Source organism: Neocloeon triangulifer, unplaced genomic scaffold (genome assembly GCF_031216515.1).
Source record: "Neocloeon triangulifer isolate White Clay Creek 2 clone unplaced genomic scaffold, ASM3121651v1 ptg000022l, whole genome shotgun sequence".
Taxonomy (NCBI): domain Eukaryota; kingdom Metazoa; phylum Arthropoda; class Insecta; order Ephemeroptera; family Baetidae; genus Neocloeon; species Neocloeon triangulifer.
In genome coordinates, this window is record NW_026775562.1 from 3711331 (window position 1) to 3734629 (window position 23299).

General features: G+C 36.3%; 5 protein-coding genes across 10 annotated transcripts in view; 3 read left to right on the forward strand and 2 right to left on the reverse strand.

The window, feature by feature from the left end:
* Positions 1–2045: 2045 nt before the first annotated feature.
* Positions 2046–3941, reverse strand: LOC132204154 (uncharacterized). The gene is made up of 7 exons (XM_059632470.1): positions 3815–3941; positions 3601–3755; positions 3339–3521; positions 3140–3285; positions 2872–3073; positions 2647–2814; positions 2046–2586 (listed from the first exon to the last, which is right to left on the reverse strand). The coding sequence occupies exons 2-7, from the start codon at positions 3670–3672 to the stop codon at positions 2305–2307; spliced, it is 1053 nt and encodes a 350-aa protein (XP_059488453.1). The 5' UTR covers positions 3673–3755; positions 3815–3941; the 3' UTR covers positions 2046–2304.
* LOC132204156 (uncharacterized) overlaps positions 3681–23299 on the reverse strand; it is a 61347-nt gene continuing 41728 nt past the window's right edge. Inside the window, exons 4-5 of the mRNA XM_059632472.1 lie at positions 4716–4775; positions 3681–4055 (exon numbers count right to left, since the gene is read on the reverse strand). Coding sequence (XP_059488455.1) covers positions 3774–4055; positions 4716–4775 — 342 coding nt within the window. The 3' untranslated portion in view covers positions 3681–3773. The remainder of the gene's footprint in view (positions 4056–4715; positions 4776–23299) is intronic.
* On the forward strand, positions 3965–7858 carry LOC132204150 (zinc finger protein 14-like). 5 transcript variants are annotated; one of them, XM_059632466.1, is made up of 4 exons: positions 3965–4097; positions 5611–5684; positions 5961–6042; positions 6309–7858. In XM_059632466.1, exons 2-4 carry the CDS (start codon positions 5670–5672, stop codon positions 7634–7636), a joined length of 1425 nt encoding a protein of 474 aa, XP_059488449.1. In that variant the 5' UTR covers positions 3965–4097; positions 5611–5669; the 3' UTR covers positions 7637–7858. The 5 variants fall into 5 exon arrangements, with proteins under 5 accessions (XP_059488449.1, XP_059488445.1, XP_059488448.1 ...); XM_059632462.1 differs by lacking the exon at positions 3965–4097 and adding an exon at positions 5360–5553; XM_059632465.1 differs by lacking the exon at positions 3965–4097 and adding an exon at positions 5360–5506.
* On the forward strand, positions 15445–17913 carry LOC132204491 (zinc finger protein 320-like). Of its 2 annotated transcripts, XM_059633019.1 has the most exons (4): positions 15445–15568; positions 16429–16496; positions 16658–16677; positions 16711–17913. In XM_059633019.1, exons 2-4 carry the CDS (start codon positions 16448–16450, stop codon positions 17806–17808), a joined length of 1167 nt encoding a protein of 388 aa, XP_059489002.1. In that variant the 5' UTR covers positions 15445–15568; positions 16429–16447; the 3' UTR covers positions 17809–17913. The 2 variants fall into 2 exon arrangements, with proteins under 2 accessions (XP_059489002.1, XP_059489001.1); XM_059633018.1 differs by having other exon boundaries at positions 16658–17912.
* Positions 19882–22392, forward strand: LOC132204397 (zinc finger protein 69-like). The gene is made up of 3 exons (XM_059632886.1): positions 19882–20043; positions 20906–20975; positions 21122–22392. Exons 1-3 carry the CDS (start codon positions 19963–19965, stop codon positions 22177–22179), a joined length of 1209 nt encoding a protein of 402 aa, XP_059488869.1. The 5' UTR covers positions 19882–19962; the 3' UTR covers positions 22180–22392.

Consider the following 23299-nt stretch of genomic DNA (forward strand, 5'->3'; position numbering starts at 1 on the left):
TTGATCTAAATTAAATCTAATAAATTATTACTTTTACTTTCCTATAATTGTCAGTTGAAAAAAAGTTTAAAATTTGCTGATATATATCATTATATAGTTCATAATTATTATTTCATCTTATCAATAATTCAAATGAAAAATATTTTGATATTAAAAAAAGTGGACATGAGCTTATGTCTTTCTTCTAACAATAAAACGCCCGTCATAAAAAATTCAGGGATTTAATTATAATTTCAAATTAAAAATTACTTTTAAAAAAAAACACCTCCGATCTTTTAAAACCCTGCGTGACCCGAGGCAAAAAAATAAACACAAAGCACCCCACATCAGAAATGCGACGCAGCCTCTCGGATCAAAGGATCTCATTGATTATGCAGCCACAGTCTTTGATTGTTGCGTAGATTCAGGCGCTCTACGCTCTACGCATCACTCTTGCCGACGCAGCTGTGACAAGGCATTTAACTATTTAAGCCCATTAAATTATTTTCTGCGTTTATATTATATTGGGAAAGCGGAAGCTAATTTGTAAATAAAATTATATATTTTTTTTTAATGTACTATAATTATTTTTCAAAATACAGTGTAAGTTGAAGTGCAAAGAGAGGTACCGAGAGTAAACAAGTTGGAGGCCAATTTTTAGTAACTTTGTTGCAGCAGCTCTTGTATTGTTCAACGGTATAATATATTTTGAGCCACTTGGGGAAGAGTTTAATTTAATCACGTGCAAGTAGGGACGGCCGGCATAAAAGCAGACACTGCTGGTCGGTCGCGCCTTGACGAACTTTCCCTCTGCTATGAAAAGTTACCCGCACGACATCCTTTTGGATTTTTGTCGGTAATTTAAATCTTAATATATTTTACTTAATTCAATTAATATTAATTATATTGATTCTCGTGCGAGATTTTCTAAGGAAGTTATTAAGCCGCGTGAATTTTGTTCATATTAAATATGAACAAAGGAAGGACAATTTTTTATTAAAATCGCACAAAAATTAGGCTAATTCAAATTTTTAGTTTCTCGCTTCCTCTTAATTTATAATGATATACTCCGATCTGTCATCTTCACACATAAAAAATATCCCACTTGACTATGAACAAAATTATCGCCAACTCTTAAAACGCAAATCTTTGCTAAAAAGAAAAAACATAGAGGCTTTTGCTGAATCAAGCTCATGTCGAATTCCCGACCAGAGAGTTCAAATGTTATGAAAAAATTAACTTATAAATTCAATTAGTTTTATTTTCAATAAATCTAACAGGTTTTAACCACGATTATGCTTATAAGCAACGATTCGCATAATTAATGCACTGGAATATCTGAAAGATAGTAATTGAGAATACATTATCTTTTAATTCACTTGCTTTTATTAAGAAATTGCAGTTTAAGATCAAACACAATATTGTTATTGTTGTAACTTTTCATGGCTGAACCCACACAACTAAAAATAGTACAAATGTTTAAAACATTTCATGGCCACAAAAATTGTAGGTATTTCGTAGATTCGACTGTTTCAGAGGCTTCATTTGCTTTAAATTACTAATTTTTATGAAGCTTCAGACATGCAAATGAAAAAAATTAAATCCTTTTAACTATTCTGCAGTTCAGTACAAATTTGAAACTTTAGATATGGAAATTTAGCCTGGCCAGTATGTCTTGAGGAACATTCAAAATTGGCCCACCGAGGAGAACCATGTAACATCTTGTCTGGAGAAACATCAATCAACATAAAAAAAGTTCTTGTATCAGAAGCAACTTTTCGTTGACCTTTCGTTTTGCAATTTACAGGTAATAAATTGATTAACCATAGAAAAAGATGAGTTGCCTAAAAAATACAGTAAGGATCATTTTGTATCAATTGATAAATTATTCTAAAAAATATTCGATGAGCAAATTGTCCACAGGAGCATTTCAACATTTTTATGAGTAATACCAGGAATAATTTATCTTCTGGACAGTTTCTAATTTTTGATTACTCCCTTTTATAATTTTGCTCCTAATTATCTTTTCACATTTTTAAGAATGTGCGATTCTATTGTAATTCAAGTGCAATTTGATTGTGGAGTTGCTGCTTAACTAACAGTCATGCGATGTCATTTTGTGAAAATAATATAATAATCGCATAAGCTGCACAAAAAGATAAATCCTTACAAATAAACATGTAAGTGATAATTCAAATTTCCAAGTGCTACAATGGCACACTATTATGTGAAGAACTTTCATTTTCCTTGGCCATTTTTTGAGCCTATATCAAATCAATGAGTTAAAGTATGTTATATACTTTTGCATTGCTCAGAAGCAAAAAGCTAAATTTTCTCAATCTTGCAAACTCGTAGCGGGAAGATTGGATCGAAAGTAGGAGGATCCAGCACAAGGACAGCAGCAGTGGCAGCAGCGCTCCCTTCCCTCTCTTCTCGGGACATGTTGATGGAATCTGGTTGTGGGTAGCTTTTTGTCATCAGCAAAGGGTTGTGTTGAGAAGCTAAGAAAACAGCTTCCTCTTCTGTCAGCCAATCGGCGATTTTGGCAAGATCTTCCGGCTTCAAAAGCAGCAGCCGGAGATGAGGAAGGACTTTCTTCAAGAGTTTCTATACAGAAATTTAAAAAAAATAAAATGATTTAAAAATCCAGCATTAATTTGTCCTTACCAAATCACCCCTTTTGGAAGCAAGTTTTGCAAAGGCAGCTACGAGATGCGCCTCGGACTGGATGTTCATTTTATCCAAAGCCAGGAACTCCACCAGGCGATCTGCAGATTGGTTCATGCTGAGAAATGAATCATCTTCCAAGCACGCAGTAGTATTGTCTTCCAAGAACTGAGAATGATTAGTAGTTTTAGAAAAATGTATACATTTCAATTAAAACTCTAATACCTGTTTGCATGCTGCCATGACAAATCTGTGTTTGTGCCAAAGTCGAAAGTAGGTCCACACTTTCTTGGCTGTCAAGTGTTCGTACACCAAGTTTTGGGCCAGTCTTCCTAAACCCTCAATTAGGAACTCATCAGCTGCACAAGACAACAGAGCAGCCTTCTTCAAGTCCACGGGTGTCAGAATTTGGCACACATGGATGTACCTTTGAATAGAAACACAAAGGAGATTTATTAACACTCAAATAAACAAAATAGACTATTAAACTTACTCCATGATGAGCTTGAAGATGGATGGCTTGATGTTGGTGATTCTGTAGTGCTCTCCATCTCGTGGAGCAAACTCACTTCGAAGCATGACTTGGAAGTAATCACTGCCTGCACGCAAGTCAAGTTTGCTGGCGTGAATGACAGTTTTCTAAATTGAAAAAATTGTCAGATTTTAAATTAAAAGAAATGTAAAGCAAAAACCTCTTTCTCGCTGCCAACCAGGAAGGAGCAGTGCTCGGGGTGGTCAGCAAACGCAGCTCCCTCGATGGTTCTCATTTTCCTTTGGGCAGGGCTGAGTGAACGCAGGAAGCGCCTCTCCTTTTCGGTTTTCTCTTGGTCCATTTTCAGCACGTCTTCCACAATCTTGATGTGGTCAATGTGCTCCTACAAATTAAGACCAAAAATGTGCATGAGCATTCCGGAAAAATGTGCGTTTGGAAATAAAAGCATTTAATATACGTACTGCAGTAAATTTTGCAAGTGTTGGGGCGGCAGGAGCTCGCAAATTACGCTCTATTTTCACAGGTGAAGTCATGGAGGACGACGACGCTTGGCTTCCCGCGTTTTTGCACTAATGGAGACGAGACGATTGTCCCTCGCTTCAGCTCAGGCGACGCACTACTAAAGTACTAAAGTTTAAAATCTGCTCAAGAGTCGAAAGGAAGAAAATTCCAGACCAAAAACACCCTGCGCGTGGTTGGCGACGCCGTTGGAGGGAGAAGATTCGTTGAGCGAAAGGAGAAAAATCCGAAAAATAGGAGAGGAAATCGTGACAAAACTTGTCTGCGCCTGTCGGTGCATCTCATCCTCTGGTCTGGCGATTCCTGCCGCTCTTCCCTTTGGCAACGCGCAACAATTTTGTTGCGCTTGCAGCGAGTTTTGGCAAGTTTTTTCCTGCAAGCTGAGACGCGACGTTGCCTTTTCGGCATGGGGCTCATGAAAAAATTCTCAAGCAGCCAGGTTTGGAATATTATTTGAAGATTTTGAACAAAAAAAAGTATCTTCTCCATTGTTATGAGGAATATGATTTAATTAAAATTATGAAATACACAAATAAATCGCTCCCGAAAACCTTTTCCTTTTATTTTGCGTGTGATTTTAGATTTTATTCATCATTTCACTCATGCCATGCCATGTGTGCGAGGAAAGACACCGGCGAGCGCCTGAATTTATGCAACCAGCTTTGGAAATAAAAGTTAATTAAATAAGTTTTAGAAATGCGATGGACAGAAAACAAATTTTACTTGCGTAGTTTAATTATTTCCTATATTTTGGTTTAATTTCTCAACTTGAAGTTATACGTGTATTTTATTTTCGTTTTATATATATTTCGGATTGCAATTTACCTATCGTAAAAAAATCATGTTTTTTTTACTTATATTGCAATCTTAATTCTTTTTATGCAGCTGAAAGTCTTTTATAATATGTTTTGTAAGTAAGTGTGAAAAATGCTCTTGAGGAATTTCATGATTGCATTTAAATTCAAATTATCCCAAGAACTAAAAAAAAATTAAAAATTTACATAATAACTTTTCCCGTGATAAGATTCTTTAAAAAATTAAATTATTCAGCACTTACCTTTTCTAGATTCGACTGGAAGCCTCCCTTGAAGTCAATCTGGTCGTTGTTTACATTGCTCTGTAAGCAAAAGGAGAGAAATTATTTACACTTAACTTTAGATTTTCCTTTATGTTAATTTGATAAATTTGCTACAAAACGATTAAAGTCGCAAAATCTCATCAAATTTAAGGCAAGATGAAAATGCAAAAATCATGCGTAAAAATAATTAAATTAACATTATTTTGAATGATTCTGTTCTCACATTAATTTTGCTTGCGACCCAATTAAGAAAAGGTGACCACGAATATCAAGATCAATAAAAAGCTAATTTAATAAAACTTCTTTGTCAGAAGTTGTCTCCAGTCCAGTTAAATTAGTTTTATCTTTTATCGCATGGTCCAAGCAGATTATTAATTTAAATTTATAATTGTAAAATTATCTCCTGATTTAATTTATTGACAAGATAATATACTAGAAATCAGGAGTTTTTAATATTCTATATTATTATTATTTTTTTATTTTTTGTAAGAGAAGTTGTAATTTCATAATTAAATTGCTGATTTTGCGCTGATCTTTGCGCAGCAAGAAAGTTGCAGCGGCAATAAATTGCTGATTGCGTGCGCTGCTATATATGCAGTTTACATACTTTGTAGTCACTCGATTGCAACAATTAAAGGCAAGGTGGTTTGACTGGTTTCAATGGCAACGAGAGATTTCTTCCAGCGGTACCACGTGACGCTTGAGATAAAAAAAGAACGTTGCAAGACCCTGAATGTGACCCTTTCGACTCCTCTGGTGCATTCCTCTATGTATACAAGACAGTCATGCAGTTTGTCATTTTCGCTCTCTGTTATTCGTAAATGTTTCTAATTAACATTTTTTATAATTTGATTTATTTTTCTTTTGTCCAAAGACTGACGCAAGGACACCGTACTCGGCCGTAATTTCAGTTATACACAAAAGTAGTCCAGAATGAGCCTCACAAATGTAAGTACCGACCAAGTGAAACAGATTATTAATTTATACTGATAAAATTTAATAAATGAATTAGTAATAATTTAGTTTTTCGTAGTACAAATTAATTTCTTTTGAATTAAAATTTTTAAATATAATTTCAAAAGTTATAATTGTAGCCTTTCCAATTTATTTACTAATTAGTATAAATTTGATGGACTTAATTAATAAATTCCATAAATTATATTTTCTTTTTAAGTTTATAATGATTGTTAATTTTAAATTGCATCTCGTGTAATTGATTTGCAGGACACAGGAGAGCAGCTTTCAATATCGGAGAGGATTGACCTCCAATTTAGTTCCCAACAGAGTGACGAAATTTGGACAAATTGTGAGTTAATAAATTTGCAAATAAAATAATATTTAAGCAAACAAATTTTAGCGGCCACTTACACAATTATTGCACTTTGGAAACAAATTAAAAAGCTCAAAAACAAAAATTGAACAGGGTCATATTTTTTTTATAACTTGTTAGTTTTCCTGAGGTTTCAAATTTATTATTTTTAATATCAAATTTAATTAAAAATTACGCAAATTTTATCACAAATAATTAAAAAGAAATTAACGTTAAAGAATGAAAATTTATTGTTTTTACAGATTGCTCGGAATTACCATCAGCTGAAAATGAAGATGCGCAAATAAGCGGAACCGAATCTGCTCTTGATATATTGGAAGTTACATTTAAGCAGGAAGATCCTGTTGTGCCACAGCAGACCAGGAGTGAAGTTGAAAACGCCACGAATCCAAAGACTGACTTTGAAAATTTCTTCTGTCAAACTAAAGTGAAAATTAGAGCCAAGCGCCAATGTGAATACTGCCTTAAATTTTGGTCGATCAATGGAAAAATTTTCAAAAAACACTCAACTTCTCAGCTCTGCCCAGAATGCGGTGTGCTTATAGCGTGTGCTGGTTTGGCAGAAACTCACAAATCATTGTCGAATTGCGAGATGCAAATATTGAGCGGGGAAACTGAGAAAAATGTGCACGAAAGAGTTGCCTGCAAACTTTGCCATCAATTTTACAAGTCAGAAAAATGTCATTTTGGGCTTTTACAATACAAGTCTTGCAAGAATTGCCGGCAGAAGTTTGACTGCAGAGGTCTTTGCCGAAAACACGAAGCCCAGTGCTGCAAATTTCTCTGTTGCAAAACTTGCGGTCAAAATTCCAGAGATAAAAAGTCTCTTCTTATACACATTAAACAGAGGTGCTGCAAACGATGTTCCCAGATTAGTCGGTGCTACAACCAATTTTTGCAACACGACTGCTCAGGGACGAAAATTTGCTCTGAAGATAGAAATATTGAAGAAATAAATCGAGAAAATCCTTCCGTTTTATCCATTACCCGGACCGGATTATACCCCCGGACCGGATTATACCCCCGGACCAAATGTAAATATTGTCAGCAATTGTATTATTCTGATAAAGCTCATTTTGCAAGAATCCGTACTTCTTGCCGCAACTGCAAGCAGAATTTCGAGTGCAGGGGTCTTTGCATTGAACATGAGCGTCAGTGCTGCGAATTTCTCAAGTGCAAAATTTGCAGGCAAAATTTCACCACGAAAACTGGTCGGAAAATTCACACAAAAGAGAGGCGCTGCAAATATTGTCCACACGTTAGCCAGTGTAACAGCCTCTTTAAAAAGCACAAATGTTCAGAAAAAGGTGGGGACAAAGCTGAAGAGGTAATTGTTGTTGGTGACGATGAACAAATTCAAGAAATTGAGCCCCCGTTATCAAAAATGCAGTGCCGGTTTTGCCAACTTGTATGCAAATCGATCGAAAATTTTGAGTGTCACAATCGGCCTATCGACTGCCCTCGTTGCGGATTTGCCCAGCCGTGCAACACCCTTTTGGCCCATCACCTAGACGTGTGCCGTTTTGAGCGGAAAGATGATTCGCACCAGAGAATGTCAAACTTAAATTAAATCGAGTGAAAATTTCATTTTATGCTGGTATTTGTTTGAATTTAAAAAATTTTTAAATTCAAATAATGAATATTGCATTAAATTTAAAAACCACATTACTTTGTGTAATTTTTCATTATTTACTGTAAACTTTTGTGAGAAATGAGTTTGAAATTAATAGAATAAATCGTGTAATTTTATAATTTCTCATAAAAATTTGGATAAAATTAAAATTTTTGGAGGAAAGTAAATGAGAAGAGAACCAATTTTAGTTTTCCATGGACAAGAGAGCAAAATTTAAAAGTGTGGAACGAATGTGGCCGCCGTCGCCGCGCACTCTAGGGAGACTGCACAAAAAAAGAGAAAAATTCTACCTGCGGCTTTGTAAAATAACGCCGCCGCGTGCAGACCACGTGTGTCATATAAAATTCGAAAAGAGGGTTCATGCATTTGAAATCGTAAAATAAATATATGCTGCAAATGTTCTGCATTGGTCACGGGAGAGGTTTTGTGCTGCATTCATCTGGAATTTATGGCAGGATGCACTTCGAGAAAAGATGCCGCGGCAAACATTTACACAGATGCGGTCATTCAAAAAAAAAAAAAAAACGGCTTGTTTTGGGCCTCGACCAGGGCAATCGCCATACTAGAGCCAGCAGGAGCATTTCATGGACAAATGCATTAATTTGTGAGCGAAGTCTTCTTCTTAAAATTTTTTCCTTTTCAAATAAAATTTTGAACTAAATTGGCTCAATTCACAAAAATCCATTTTGAAAGATTAGTTGAAATAATCAAATACAGAAGTGATTTTAATTCAATTTAATTTACTTTCCACTTTAATTGGACTTTCAATCAGTTCAGGGCGTTCAGGCAGGAAGTCGTTTGGTGATGGACTCAGCATGCCGTCCGCGCGGCCAAGCAATTTCGATTCAATTAACTGCGCTATAGCTAATAGCATATCAATTTCCTCTGAAAACTCGCACAATTTTTCTTCTCCACAAGCAAAAGCGCTTTTTCTCGAACCTTCTAGAAGGTTCTTGAGCGCGCACATTTTACTCGCCCAAACACCTCGCAACCCTAATATCAAGCTTGAATTTTTATTCAATAGCTTTCGCTCTTATGAAACACGCATCTCCCAGGTAACCGCACAAAACGCTAGACGTTTCTTGAGATCACATTTTACTCTTCCAAACGCCAAAAATTTCATCAAATTTGGAACTTTCAATTTTGAGAAAAGTAAGTGATTTTGTGAGTAAAATTGGTGTTTAGTAGAATATAATAACATATGAACACATGTGCATTGAGTTGTGGACACTGGTTACCAACGTTGGTGAGCCGGGGGGAGTGTGTATTGGTTTGTGGACACGCATAACGAATGTTCGTGAGCCGGGGCGCGAGGCGGCCTCTCGGTGGTCACTGTGAGGCGGTCGGCGCGAAGCGGCCCTCTCGGCTGCCTTCTCGGCGGTTCGCTCGGCGGCCGCGGTAATGCGGCCTGGCGCCGGGGCACGGTGATGCGGTCGGAGTATGAGGCGGCCCTCTCGGCAACGCGCTCTGCGACGCTGAACGCGCGGCCGAGTAACGCAGAGCGACGCTGAGCACGCTGCCAAACGACGCTGAGCGCGCTGCCGAGAGGGCCGCCTCATACTCCGACCGCATCACCGTGCCCCGGCGCCAGGCCGCATTACCGCGGCCGCCGAGCGAACCGCCGAGAAGGCAGCCGAGAGGGCCGCCTCGCGCCGGCCGCCTCACAGTGACCGCCGAGAGGCCGCCTCGCGCCCCGGCTCACGAACATTCGTTATGCGTGTCCACAAACCAATACACACTCCCCCCGGCTCACCAACGTTGGTAACCAGTGTCCACAACTCAATGCACATGTGCCCATATGTTATTATATTCTACTGTGTTTGATAAAAAATATTTGCAGATGATAAAGGCGAAAATAACAGAATATATTGTTTAAAATTTTATTAATTATGCATTATAAACTCTAATTTTTTTAAGAGGCCTATTTCTTACACCATTTCTTATGTGGCCGCGCAGAACTAATTGTCCATTTTGAGAAAAAAACTATATCGTCCGCAAACCCATGTATCTTAAAGTATCTTAAATGATCTAAAACAGGTTATTTTAGGTGATACTTCCTTCAAACTTAAAAAATGGTGATCTGAATTTAATGTTGGCTTTTCCTTAATCATGGGTTTTGTGAGTTGTTCATTGTTTAAGAAAATACAATAAACAACTCACAAAACCTGTCGAGGAAAAGCCGACTTTAAATTCAAATCACCATCAATCGTGAAATTCTATATACCACGAAAAAAAAATAGGTTAATTTTGTCTGTTAATTTCCAACAAAAACGTTAAAAATTTGATTATAATCATTTTTCTTCTCCCTTTCTGGACATTCATTAAATTTACCCCATATTTATGTGGTCACGAGCCTTCTTACAAAGAGTGATAAAACAGCGAGTAGGTTGAAGAGCGCATTTGTTGGCCATGTGGAGGGCAAATGCGAGAAAAAGCAGCAGAGAGAGTGGAGCGCGCCGCAATGTTTCCGTGTTTCCTTTTTTGAAATAAAACTATCTATCCGCAAAAAAAGTTCATTGTCCTTTTTTATTTAAATTTAGTTTTAAATATTTTTCGATCAGAGATCCGCTTTCAGAATTTAGAGTGAGAATAAAAAAAATCAGAGATTTTCACATTGTCATGAATATATCTTTTGTTACACGGAGATTTTTCTGATCGATCGTTCTGCAGGTATATTTATTTTCATAGCGAAAAAAACGGCGCGGTTGCAATCACAGTGGCCCCGGCTTTAATTTTGCTCGATCGCACTCTCGACCACGTGAAAGCTCACATTTGTCCAGAAAAGAGGCTCTCTCTCCCCGACGCATAAACGGCGATTGCCCCTCTCATGGCCGGCAAACGCGCTCGGCTCGGACTCGCTGTTTGGTGACGCTGAATAATCTACTTTTTATTAGACAGTTTTCGGAGGAAAAGTGGATTTTTAGATGGTTGCTGTGGTAAAAAAAAAATGATATATTTGAGCCACAGTGGGCAAGGTGGGTGTTGCCTTGACATCTATTCCCGCACCGGATTCGGATATGCGTGATAAGTAAAAAAAAACTTCAAAATGTCATTTTATCTATAGTTTTTTTTCGCCCAGTTTCGGTGTCGATTGTCTGTATATTTCTCAAATCATGTTTCAATTTGAAGCTTGCGAGTATTGTAAAACAAATATGTTTCATGGCCTTACTGTGCGGCTTCCATATGAAGCTTTTACGGAAGCAAAAATAAAGCTGTACTGCATAGTGGGCTGCGCTCGCAGGTTGTTGCGCTCGCGCTCTCTGATTGCGAGTCACAAGAACACTATATATGTGCTCGCATTCTGCGCTCTTTTTTTAAATTTTTCCCAATTCAAAACATAAAAAGATTTCCATTTAAAATTAATAAAATAAAATTTGTTTGTTTTTGGATAAAATTTTTTTTTGCAACGAGGAAAAGCCAGACTTCTTCATTTCCAAAATAAAATTAATTCAAGTAAATAAATATTTTTTAAGTTTGCTTCTATCTATAGAAGCCCATGCAATTCAAAGATTAAAAAAAATTGATTAAATTGCATAATATCAGACAATGAGGATTCCATTTAGTATTAAATGCAACTAGACCACTCAAATCTTAAAGATAAATCTCTTTTTCCCACTTTTTGAAGAAAGCGTATTTGACTGAGCCAGAGGAACTAAAATAAATTAAAAAAAATAAAGAAGGTTTAAAAAAATTTAATTACAAATACAGCTGGAAAAAAAGAAGAACGATGCTTGGAATTTCTTAAATTTAATTTAAAAATTGTTGCTGCGGTGAAAAAACGAAGAGCGCAAAAAGAGCGCTCACCAAATAATAAGAAAGCTACACTCTCGCGCGCGCTCACTTGGATCGCATCTTGTCCACTACGAGCTACTGCGGAGTCATCATTCTCACCAAAAACATTAAAAAGCGTGGCCTGCAGAGTGCTCTATTACAAAAAAACCCCTGATGCACTTTTCACTGCCCGCATACAGAGCAGAACAACCCATCAGAAAAAAATCTCTCACAAAATGCATGTGTCCGGCGGGAATGCATAGATTCAATAGATTGAGGCCGAGACACTCTCCAGAATCACGCCAGCCAGCACACATGAGTGCACTGCTCTCGAAACCATAGCTCTCCTCTTTGTAATAAGGACTTATTGTGAGACCCATTCGGGTAAATTTACAATCTTTTTTTCTAGTCATAAGAAAATCAGCCTGGAATTCAAATGCGAAAAACGTCTAATCATTTGCATTCGACTTGCAAATTTTCATTATCTTTGCCAATTTTTTTATATTATTTTGGTACTTTTCAAAGTATTTCCATTCCCACACCGTTTTTTCAATCGTTAATTTGTATTAAAAATCTTTTTCGTATATTTATTTAAAAAAAAAATGAGGTTAAAACTAAATTTTCATATAATTTTATCTAGAAACAAATGATTGGAATAAAACAAATCCTATTATTTACTTTCCAATAAAAATTATTAAAAAAATGTCAATTTTTACCAAAAATGAAAAATCTTGCCTTTTTTTTAGATTTTCAACATAATAAAACCAAGGACTAAAAAAAGAAGAGTTAACTCGGGCGTTTTGCCATCCGTGGCGCTGGTATAGGGTTGTTTCTGCCCAGTTTATTCCAAGTTTATGGCCAAATAGTGTTAAACATGTTTTCTGCTTTCCTATTCAAGGATGGTTTGGGACCAAACAGATTTCAGTTAGTACGCGAGAGATCCTCGATTTGAGCAGACGTACGTGCTCTTGTCTTCTTTCTTCATTTGGATTTTCACACCCCGGATTTAGCCACATTTCTTCGCAGTAAGTCTTCCATTTCTCAATAATCCAAGAGTTGCTTCCACGTAAAAACACACACATCAGATTTGCCCAAAAATAATATATAATTTTTCTTAATTTCTAAATCCATTTAAATTTCAAATTAATTCCTCTGAAAACGTCACTTTCGCGCATCTGCAATTCCTCTCCTTGGATCATTTCTACGGCCCTCATTTGTGTGAAGAAAAATTCAAATTCTTTATTTTTTAATGCTTATGGGTCACACCGGTCACATTGTAAGATAGGAACATTGCCAATCGGCGGGGGTGCGGAGCTTAGGTGTAGGGAAATACACAACGGTAGCCCCTGGAAGGTAGGCTTTTTCTCATCCTAAAAGAGTGGCTCGAGAGTGTGCGTGAGTCGACGAGGGCTCGCGCGGACAAACGCGCGGTCCGAGGCGCAGGTGATCAGCCAAAACGTCGTTTTGTCGCGGGGCTCAAACAAGCCGCAAAGTTCACCGCGGAGTTGAATCAAAAAGGACCCTTGTCTCAGCAGCTGGTTGCGCGCTCAACACATGAAATTCACTTAAAAGATAAAGGAAATTATAAATTCCTGTGCTATTTTTTTTATTCTCACAAAAATTTATGAATAAAATATTAAAACATTTTGCTGATCGCACATTGAGCTAGCTATTTAGTATATTAAAGATAAGAGCATCACAATAAAATGCCTGGTTAGTTTTTAGCATTTCATCTCATAAAACCATACTTTTCAAAGATTTTTTTTTAATTAATGTCAATTTTTTGTTTAATTTTTCGACTTCTACTTCAAATCGCCAACCTTAAAGCTTTCGGATAGCCTTCATTTGATTTTTAAAAAATTAGTTCATTTTAAAGAAATGAATTCAAAGCAAATAAATAAACAAAGAAATAAAAAAAAATCCTATTTTTAGGATTCTAATTTTTTATTTAATTTATGGTAGATAAAAAACTTTTTCTTGTGTTTGAAAAATATATTTCATATTATTAAATTTAATTCCACTATGTGTATTTTTTTAAATTAAAGATTTATTTATTTCATTAGAAGTCCAGCGAAATCCAATTGAAATTGTCCGCTAATATAAAAATAGAATTATTAATATAAAATTTTGATTAATTTTATTAAATAATTTATCTAATTATTTTGCTCTGTTTCAGTTTCTATCAGATCTCCTGTGCAGTCACTTGAGCAATTCGTCATGTCGCCGGCATCAATGAACGCCACTTTTAAGCAGATCTACGCCTCACAATCAGATAAAAAAGGACCCCCGCCGCCTGCCCGAGAAGAGCAGATGGAAAATGAAAGTGTTAAGAAAATGATTGTCACACCGCAGAAGTGTGTTTTTTGTTTGAAATTTTTAAATTGCTCCAAATCAGATTTCCACAAGCACAAATTTGCTCAAAATTGTCAAAAGTGCGGTTTGCTCATCGAGTGCGACGGTTTGGTGGAAAATCACGAATGTAACAAGTCCGGGGAGAACAAAGAAAAAGAAGCCTCCCCTGATATTCCAGCGAACCGGTCTGTTTGCCAGTTATGTGGAAAAAAGTACAAATCAGAAAAATGTCACTTTGGATATTATACATCGACTTGCAGCAAGTGCAGGGAGAAATTCGAGTGCCGAGGCCTTTGCATCAAACATATTAAGGATCAGAGCTGCGAGTTTTTTACTCGCAAGGGAGTTGTTGCTGCTGAAAGTGAAAAGCAAGAAGAAATTAATGAGATTAGCTTCGAAGAGAAATCAGAAATTATCAAAGAGGAAAATGTATTTGTTGATGTGAAAGAAGTTTTTCTAGAGCTTCGAGTTCCACCGCTTTTGCTGAAAAAGTGCCGATTTTGCTCCACGTTTTGCACAGAACAAATTTTCCACAACCATTATCTGCCGAACGAGTGCCCCAGGTGTGGAATGGCCCAGCCGTGCAACACCCTTTTGGCCCAACACATGGACTTGTGCAGCGCCAAGAGGGAGGATTTTCAGTGCTCGGAGATTCACCAGACGAGCCGCAAACTGCAGAAGCACAAACTTGAGCAACCAAATTTCGGAGCTGCTGCAAAAAAGAAAAAGGACAACGACAGCCAAGTCAAGAACGTCGTTTTCAAGATGGAACCAGCTATTGATTGAAAAAAAAAATGCTCAATAATTATAGTTTGAATTCAGGGAAACCACTGATAAAAATTGAATCATACATTTAAAAAAAAAATGGAAAAAATTAATTGTTTAAAGAAATGTTTCCTGGAATAATTTTATTTAAATAGTATAATTTTTTTAAATTTATGTGAATATAACTGCATTTTATGTTTAAAAGTTGGTTTTAGAATTATATTTTGGCCACGGCAAAACATATGTAAATAAATCTGTATATATTCTTAATTTTAATAAATATACAATGAATATATTTTCCAATTTTAATTTTAAAAATTATTTAGTAATTTATTTTTAAAAAAGCCAATAAGGAGAAAATGCACATTTAATTTAACTATAATCTTCAACAATCATCAAAATATAAAGTCTAGAAAATAAAAAATAGCTTACAAAGGCAATAATCTTTAAAGATAAAAATACACTAAATTTCAGTTCAAATTATTACATGGTTAGAAGTCTGATTTTTCTTGTTTCCATTTGTCCAATTGTTGGAGAAAAAGGTATTGTTGGAATAAAAGGCATCTATCACAGATCACAGTGTGCCTCGATTGACGGTTTTTGTTCTCATCATAGATTTCTATTGATAACAGAATTCTTTGGTTTTCAACCAAATATGTCCTATGCAAATTTTATTTAATTTTTAATTCCTAATTTCTATTGAAATTTTAATTAGTTTAATTGTCAGGTACAAAAGTCTCAATTTTCTCAATTAGCCAATCACCGAGCTCCCTTCTTCTAGTTCGGCGTCGTGCCGCCAGGGACCAGGTTGGTCGGTCAGTGATCTCCCCACCCTATACCCAACCCATTCAGTTACAGAAAGGTTCTCTGCGCTACACGGAAGCCTCCTCGCACGTTTCCACGTTTGTTTTGATTTTCGTTCGAGTTTCGTGCAGTCGGGCAGACCCCGATAAACCCATAAAATTCAACGAAATTTTCGCGGTAAGTCGAATTTCTCACAGGTTGCTCATGGACAGGTCTTTAAAGCCTAAGAAAAAAAGCGCTGCTTACATTTTAGTCATTTTCTCGCGTCGGCGGCGTGTCTGCGCATGAGAAATGCACAGACTCGACCGATTGATTTAATTTCTCACTCGGCTCAATGGAGAAGTTCAAGAATTATAGAAGTTAAGATCCTCCACCATTCAGTTTGAAATTTAAAAAAAAGCTGCTATTTTTGGTCCTAGCCGAGAAATATGATTTTCATTTTCGTTCCAAAAACCAACTTGTGTTCGCTTGTAAATAATGCCCCAGGCATATAAATTATTACGCGGCACAGGCAAATATACACCGATGCAGCAGGCAAAATTAGCCCGATCCTAACACAGGCCCTGCTTTTTTTAAAGAAAAAAATTTATTTATTTCTTATTTAATGGATATTTGCAACAAAATACAAAGAAATTAATTTTTACTCGCAATCAAATTTGCTTTAAACGTGAAATTTAATTTATTTATAGCTGGAGTTTTTTTTAAAATTACTGATCTCACTAAAAAAATTATCTATTTTGGAGCAGGAAATTCTGAGTGATTGTTTTAAATGTCAAGGGTTTGTAAAAATTCAGCAACTTGTCAATTTTTTTTAATTAATTATCAAGGTTTCATTAACGATGGAGGTTTGATTAGAAATTTAAAAAAGGCCTTAATTTCCTCCAAGTTTTGTGTATGAGTGGCTCATTTTCACAGACAAAAAAATTGTCGAGAAAACGCTAATTTTATTCCAAGTAGTTATATAGTTTTAAGAGATAATTTGTTACACTAGCTGAAAAAAGAGCATTGAATTAAAAATCCAAATTTTATTTTTTTAGGAAACGCACAAGAGCAGAGATGGAGCCCAAAAAAACCTCTCCCAAGAAGGAAACAGCTTTGGATCGTAGTAAGAAATGGAAAAATTGTTTTTCATTTATGATTTTGTCCTTAATTTTGCTTGTTGGTTCACAAATATTTCATTGTTGAAATAAACATTATAATTTTATCACAATTCTCATGCTTAAAAAACTTCAAATTGAATTATTTGCAATTTTTTTCTTTTTCCAGCGTTCGACCTTTTGTTGGAAAGATTTACCGTCGCGCAGCCATCTGACCCAGTTCTGTCGGCCAAGAACAAGACTCCGGAGGCGGAGGAGCCAAAGGGTAAAACGAAGAAGAAATTTCTGCAGTGCGAAGCGTGTTCGGAGTTTTTTCTTTGCACCGAAGAGGAACACCAGAAGCACAAGCAGGAAAAAAACTGCCAAAAATGCGGTTCCCTCTTTCGGTGTGCAGAGTTGCTGAAAATCCACGAGTCGTACCAAAATTGCAAGCCCGAAGAACGCACCGTTTCAGCTTTTTCAGCCAAGAAGAAGCGCAGCGCCTGTGAATTTTGCCACAAAGTCTACCGATCGGAAGCGCATCACTTTTCAACAAGGCACTCGACTTGCATTCAGTGCAAGAAGAAGTTTCAGTGCAGGGGCCTCTACGTGGAGCACAAGGCGGAGTGCTGCAAATTTCTCCAGTGTCAAGGCTGCGGACGAAACATGAGCTCGAAGAGCAGTCTGAAGGATCACAGGAAAGAGAGGCCCTGCCGGAAATGCCCATATGTCTCCGAGTGCGTCAAGCAATTCAGGCAGCATAGACATCAAGGATGCTCGGAAGAAATTCAAGATGAAGTGGGAAAATCCATCGAAGACGTGGTCCAAGAGGAGGATAAAACTGTTTCTGGTGAAGAAGAGATGGAAATACCTGTGATTCCTGTGGAGGAAGAGCAAATAAGTGAATGCGAAGAAGTGGCTGCAGTGGAAATAGAAGTGGAAGAAGTTCTTCAGATTAAGCCTCAAGTTCAAGCCCTTCTGCTAAAAAAGTGCCAGTTTTGCTCCATGCTCTGCACCACGGAGGACATCTTTGCCAACCACGTCCAGTCGACCGAGTGTCCTCGCTGCGGAATCGAGCAGCCATGCAATGCCCTCTTGGCCCAGCACATGAACACCTGCAGCGACGACCGAAGGACGGAAATTCGGTGCCCCGAGTGCGACAAAATGGTCAAATCAAGGCGCAAACTTGAGTCGCACAGGAGACGCCGCCACTGGCTCTCACAAATGCTGGACGACCGGATTTTGCAACTGCTGGAACAGCGAAGGGGTGGCCAAGTTCGGGGCCAAGTGTCCGGGGTAGTTGTCAAGAGTGACCCTGCGGATGTTATCATCATTGAATAACTTGTAGAAAAAGAGAAAACTTCATTTTGAAGCTGAATTGAAATTTTTTTATCAGTGATTCAATTTAATTGTATCTTGATGATGTAAAAAGAAAATTGATATAATCTGTTGTCGATTTAATTACTTTTATGTTGTAATATAAATTAAAAATATATGAAAGGATGTGTAATAATAAATAAATAGAATGATGAATTAATTATTTTACTTGGCTTTGTTTGTCATTATTGAGTAAAAAATTCCTGATCTGTGCCTCATATTAAAAAAAAAAAATATGATATTTTTGTCATAATTAATAAAAATTAAAACAAGCCAAGTGTGGAAATTTATTTTGTTTTTGCGTTTCAACAGTAATAATTTAATCACTTTTATTGGCAATGAAAAATTGACAATTGAAAATAAGCCATATTTAATTTGTATAATAAATCACCAGTTAATATTTCCTCTACATCGTTTATAAATTTTGAAGGGCTTTTTTATTTGCTTGTAAAAAAATACAAAAAAAGTCAAGAGACGTTTTTTACATATTATACGGAAATGAGAAATTTTGTCTCCCTAGAGAATTAATACAAAATGCATCTCTCAAATCTCGGGATGCTGAGTTAACAATCGGATCACCACAACGTGTGAGGACTTCCGACTATCGAAATGATAATGATTAACACTTTCTAAATTTCTAATCGGTTTGCTGCAAGTGTTGAAAGAATTTGAGTGCAGGGGCCTTTGCTTCAAAACATAAAAGGTCCAGAGGCCCCCCAGAGCTGTTATTATTTTTTATTGCAGGGGAGGACCCAAAGAAGGAGTTGTTACTGCTGAAAGGGAATTTTTTATAATAAAAAAAAAATATGTAAGAGGTAACTGAAATGTTTTTTGTTGAAGTAAAATCAATTTTCGAGAGCTGTAAATTTTGCGGAGAGAAAATTGTTTACAACCCATTCTCTGCCCTCGTTGCAGGATGGCTAAACATTGTGCCGACGCTTTAGGCCCAGCATATGGACAATAACGAGAGGGTTTTCAGTGCTAAGAGATTCCCCAGAAGCTGCAGGCGACCAGATTTCAGGGCTGCTGCAAAGAAGAAAAGGGACACCCGCAGCCGAGGCAAGAACGTCGCTAGCTGTCCAGATGGTAAAGAAGGAAAAAACGATCATTGCTCAATTATAATTTCTAACAAGTGAAACCACAATGAGTACAATGACAAACTGAATAAAAAATTATAAAAAGATATTCTAATATGAAATTAACTAAATAAAAGAATATTTCATTATGAAGATTTTTAATGAATTTTTGAAGTGACTTCTAAAATTATTATTGTGACTTTGACAGAAAATATAAATAAAACGGCTCATTTTCTTTTGTCTTATAATTTATACAAAATGAAACTTAATTTTTTTTTTTACTAATTCACATTTCATTAAAATTTTAATAATTTTATTTTCAATCGAGCGATTTTTGTGTGTGCGATTCAGAGAAACTTCAGAAATTTGTTAATTTAATTGAAAAATACTAATTGTTGACTGTAAAGTCTGGAAAGCAACAGAAATTTTATAAATTTCATTTAAATAAATAATATATAAAACTATAATTAAGTATATTTTAAATTAAGTTTAATTTAAGATTCCAATAATAATTTCAGTTCTATAATTAGAGTACAGCCAACCTAATTTTTTTTTTTATCTTGAAAACCTTTTATTGTTATCATTTTTCCACAATGTTACAATACATGGTTGACATCCGATTGTTGGAAAAAAATTTATTTCAAAAAGGAATTGTTGGACAAGCAAGAATTTTGCAAAAAACTTCCGAGATCAAAAAGGCCCGTAGTGAGCCTCGGTTGACAAAGTTTTAGTTCTCTCACGCCTGCTATTTAATTTAATTTTTAATTCTTAATTTATGAAAAAATTTCGTCAGTTTAATAGACAACAGCCTAAAAGCAGGACAATTTTTTATTAGTCGAGCACAACCTTTTTCTAATAATTCCAATTTCGCCGTGGTGGCGCCAGGTGCCAGGTTAGTGCATAATTACGTCATCAATCATCAATCTCTCAGCCAATCAGTGAAAGGGCGAAGGAAAGGAGCAGGCAACAGGAGCAAACAACAATATTTCTCTCATCCCTCATCACTCGCTTACTTCGTCTTGCACGTTTCTTTTCAATTACGATGTTGCTTCGGAGTTCCGTACGGTCGCTTGCGACCCGAAAGTCCCGAAATCAATCACAATCCAACCGCAGTCGCGGCGCGGTAAGTCAATTTTCACAATTTGCATAAGAAGCCTATTAGGGCTGGAAAATAACATGGCCTGCCTGCAATGCGACTCATTTTCGTTGTCATTTCTCTCGCCCGATCGAAATTCTTTGCTTGTCACCTAAATTAGGACGCAAAGTGAGCCTCCGTTAATATTATTGTTTTAAAAAATTGCTGAATTTTACGGTCCTCTAGTCAAGAGATGAGATATTTTTTCCTTTCGAACTCGCAACTTGTTAACATTTTTTGTAAAAATGAAATGGTTCGAGGAAAAATGCGCACTCGTGGGCGCGCGGCTGATCGCAGGGAGCAAAACACATTGATGCGTCAATCAAATTTACGTACCAATCTAGGCCTCGGCAGAATTTCATGTTTCGAGGGGTGGACTTGGCACTCCAGGAGTTTTACAAAAATATGTCAGAGTAAAAGGTTGATCAATATATATACTTAAAGATTGCTGGGTTCTGCCGAAATATTTAAAACAAAAAATTATGGAAATTGTGTCCGTGATTTATTTTGATTTAAAAAATTTAAATTTGAGAATTTTCAAATCTATCTTCCCCAAATAATGCCATTAAAAATATTATCCTTTATTTCTTATTTATTAATTTTTCTGAGCAAATACTCAATCAATGTAATGATGTGATAACAATTTTTTTTTAAATTAATTAACGACGTTGAAAAAAATTAAAAAGCGAGGCTCGATTCTTGATGAGTTGAAATTTATAAAAGGCCACTGACAAAAAAGTAAAGGAAAAACGTCATTTTTATTCCAAGCTAGAATTGTTAATTTGAGAATACTTATTTTTATGCAAAATTAAGAATAAAATTAATAATTTACATTTTTTTTATTTTTCAGGACACAAATAAGAGTGTCAAGATAGCGCCCAAATCAAACCCTGGCAAGAAGAACGTCTCTTATGACTACTGTAAGTTGCGAAAAATTGTATTTTTGATTCATTTTTTTTTTTATTGCTTCACAAATATATCAATATATTCAAATAATTCAATTAAATTTCACAATTGCCATGCTTTAAAACTTGAATCAAATTTGTAATTCTTGCACTTTTTCCAGCTTCGCCCGTAGTAATAATGCAGAGACCCGCCCCCGTGACAGAATCGAAGAGCAAATCTTCAGTCAAGAAAGAAGAGCCCGAGGAGGAAGCCAAAAATGCCAGCTTTCATATTTGCAAACTTTGCAAGGAAATGATTTCGGGTTTGCAAGACTTCCAGAAGCACACACTGAAGAAAAAGTGCAGCAAGTGCAGAACTGTCCTTAGTTGTGATGGATTGGCAAGAATCCACGAAGCCTATCACCGCCGCCATCCAGAGAAGCCAAAGCGAACTGCAGCATCAAAGAATTTGGTTGGCAGTAAAGTTTGTCAATTTTGCAACCATCCTTTCAACTCCGACAAGAAACACTTTGGCAGGATCGAGTCGACCTGCAGCAACTGCCGGAAAAAATTCGAGTGCGGAGGACTCTGCCTGCAACACAAATCACAGTGCAACCTAGTGGAGTGCAAGATTTGCAGCAAAACATTTTTTTCGGAAAGTAGCCTGCAAATTCACGCAAGACAGAGGCGCTGCCCAAAATGCATGTTTGCCAGCGAGTGCTTCGTACAATTCGTACAGCATCAGTGCTCCGAAGCAGAGATGAAAGTGGAGCAGCCCAAAGAAGAGCCGAAAGTCTCCAAAGAAGAAGTGGACATGGAAAATTATGTCGAGGATGAGGAAATAAGTGACCATCAGAAGCCTCAAGTTGAAGCCCTTCTGCTCAAAAAGTGTCACTTTTGCTCCATGCTCTGCACCACGGAGGACATCTTTGCCAACCACGTCCAGTCGACCGAGTGTCCTCGCTGCGGAATCGAACAGCCATGCAATGCCCTCTTGGCCCAGCACATGGACACCTGCAGCGACGACCGAAGGTCTGAGATTCGGTGCCCCGAGTGCAACAAGAAGATGAAATCAAGGCGCAAACTTGAGTCGCACAAGAGACGCCGCCACTGGCGCCCTCAACTCCTGGACAAGAGGATTTTGGAGCTGCTGGAACAGCGAAGGGGTGGCGAAGTTCAAGGCCAAGTGTTCGGGGTGGTCGTCAAGAATGACCCTGATGATGTTATCACCATTGAATAGCTTGTGGAAAAAGAGGAAAACTTTACTTTTAAGCTGATTTGAAATATTCATACTTTAGTAATTTAATTTAATGTTGTCTCAAAATTTGAATAATTTATTATTGATGAAAAAAATGATTTAATGACTGGCATTATTTGTATGTATGTTGTAATATGAAAAGAGATGAAATAGCTGTTAAAATTTGATTTTTTTTTAAATAAATAGAATTAATACAAAGTATTTTACTCGGCATTGTTTGTAATTATTTACCTCATCTGTACTTCTCATGGTATAAAAAAAATAGAGATAGTATATTTGCCTTGAAAAAATTTAATCCAAGTCTAGAAATTTATTTTTAATTTTTTTTTTCGACGATAATAATTTAATCATTTAAATCATTTTTAATGATGATGACAAATTAAGAAAATAAACTCATATATAATTTTTTCAGTAATTCATCAGTTTAAATTTCCTCTATATAATTTTATAAAATACTAATGGGCTATTTTATTTGTTGTGAAAAAAAAAGAGTAAGGAGTTGTTTGTTTTACATACAGAGATGGAAATTTTTGACCAAGATCATCGCAACGTGTGAGCACTTCGGACTATTCGACAGTCAAAGTGACCATTATTAACACTTTCTAAATTTCTTAACCGTTTTCTGCAAGTGGCGAAAGAAATTTGAGTGCAGGTGCCTTCGCTTCAAAACATAAAAGGCCCAGAGCTGTTATTATTTTAATTGCAAGGGAGGACCCAAAAAAGAATTGATTTTTTTTTAATAAAAGTCAAACTGAAATATTTTTTGTGAAGTGAATTAAACTTCCAACTTTTCTAAGAGCTTTGAGTTCCTCCATTTTCGCTAAAAATAAAATTATATTTCTTGACTTATTAAGTTCTGCGACTTTTAATCCGCTCACATTCGTCTTTAGTGTTAAAAAGTTAGCAGAGAATTATGTGACAAGTGTGACTAAAATAAATACTGGTGATGCTTCAAAGCACGAGAAATTACCAGCTTGACGAACATTTTGAAATAAAAAGTACCTCCCGAACAGTGACACCAGCAAGAGAAGAATGAAAAATGCCTCCTGCGTCTCGCGAGTGATGAGAATTATATTTCCAACTCGTCGGAGTCGCAATACAA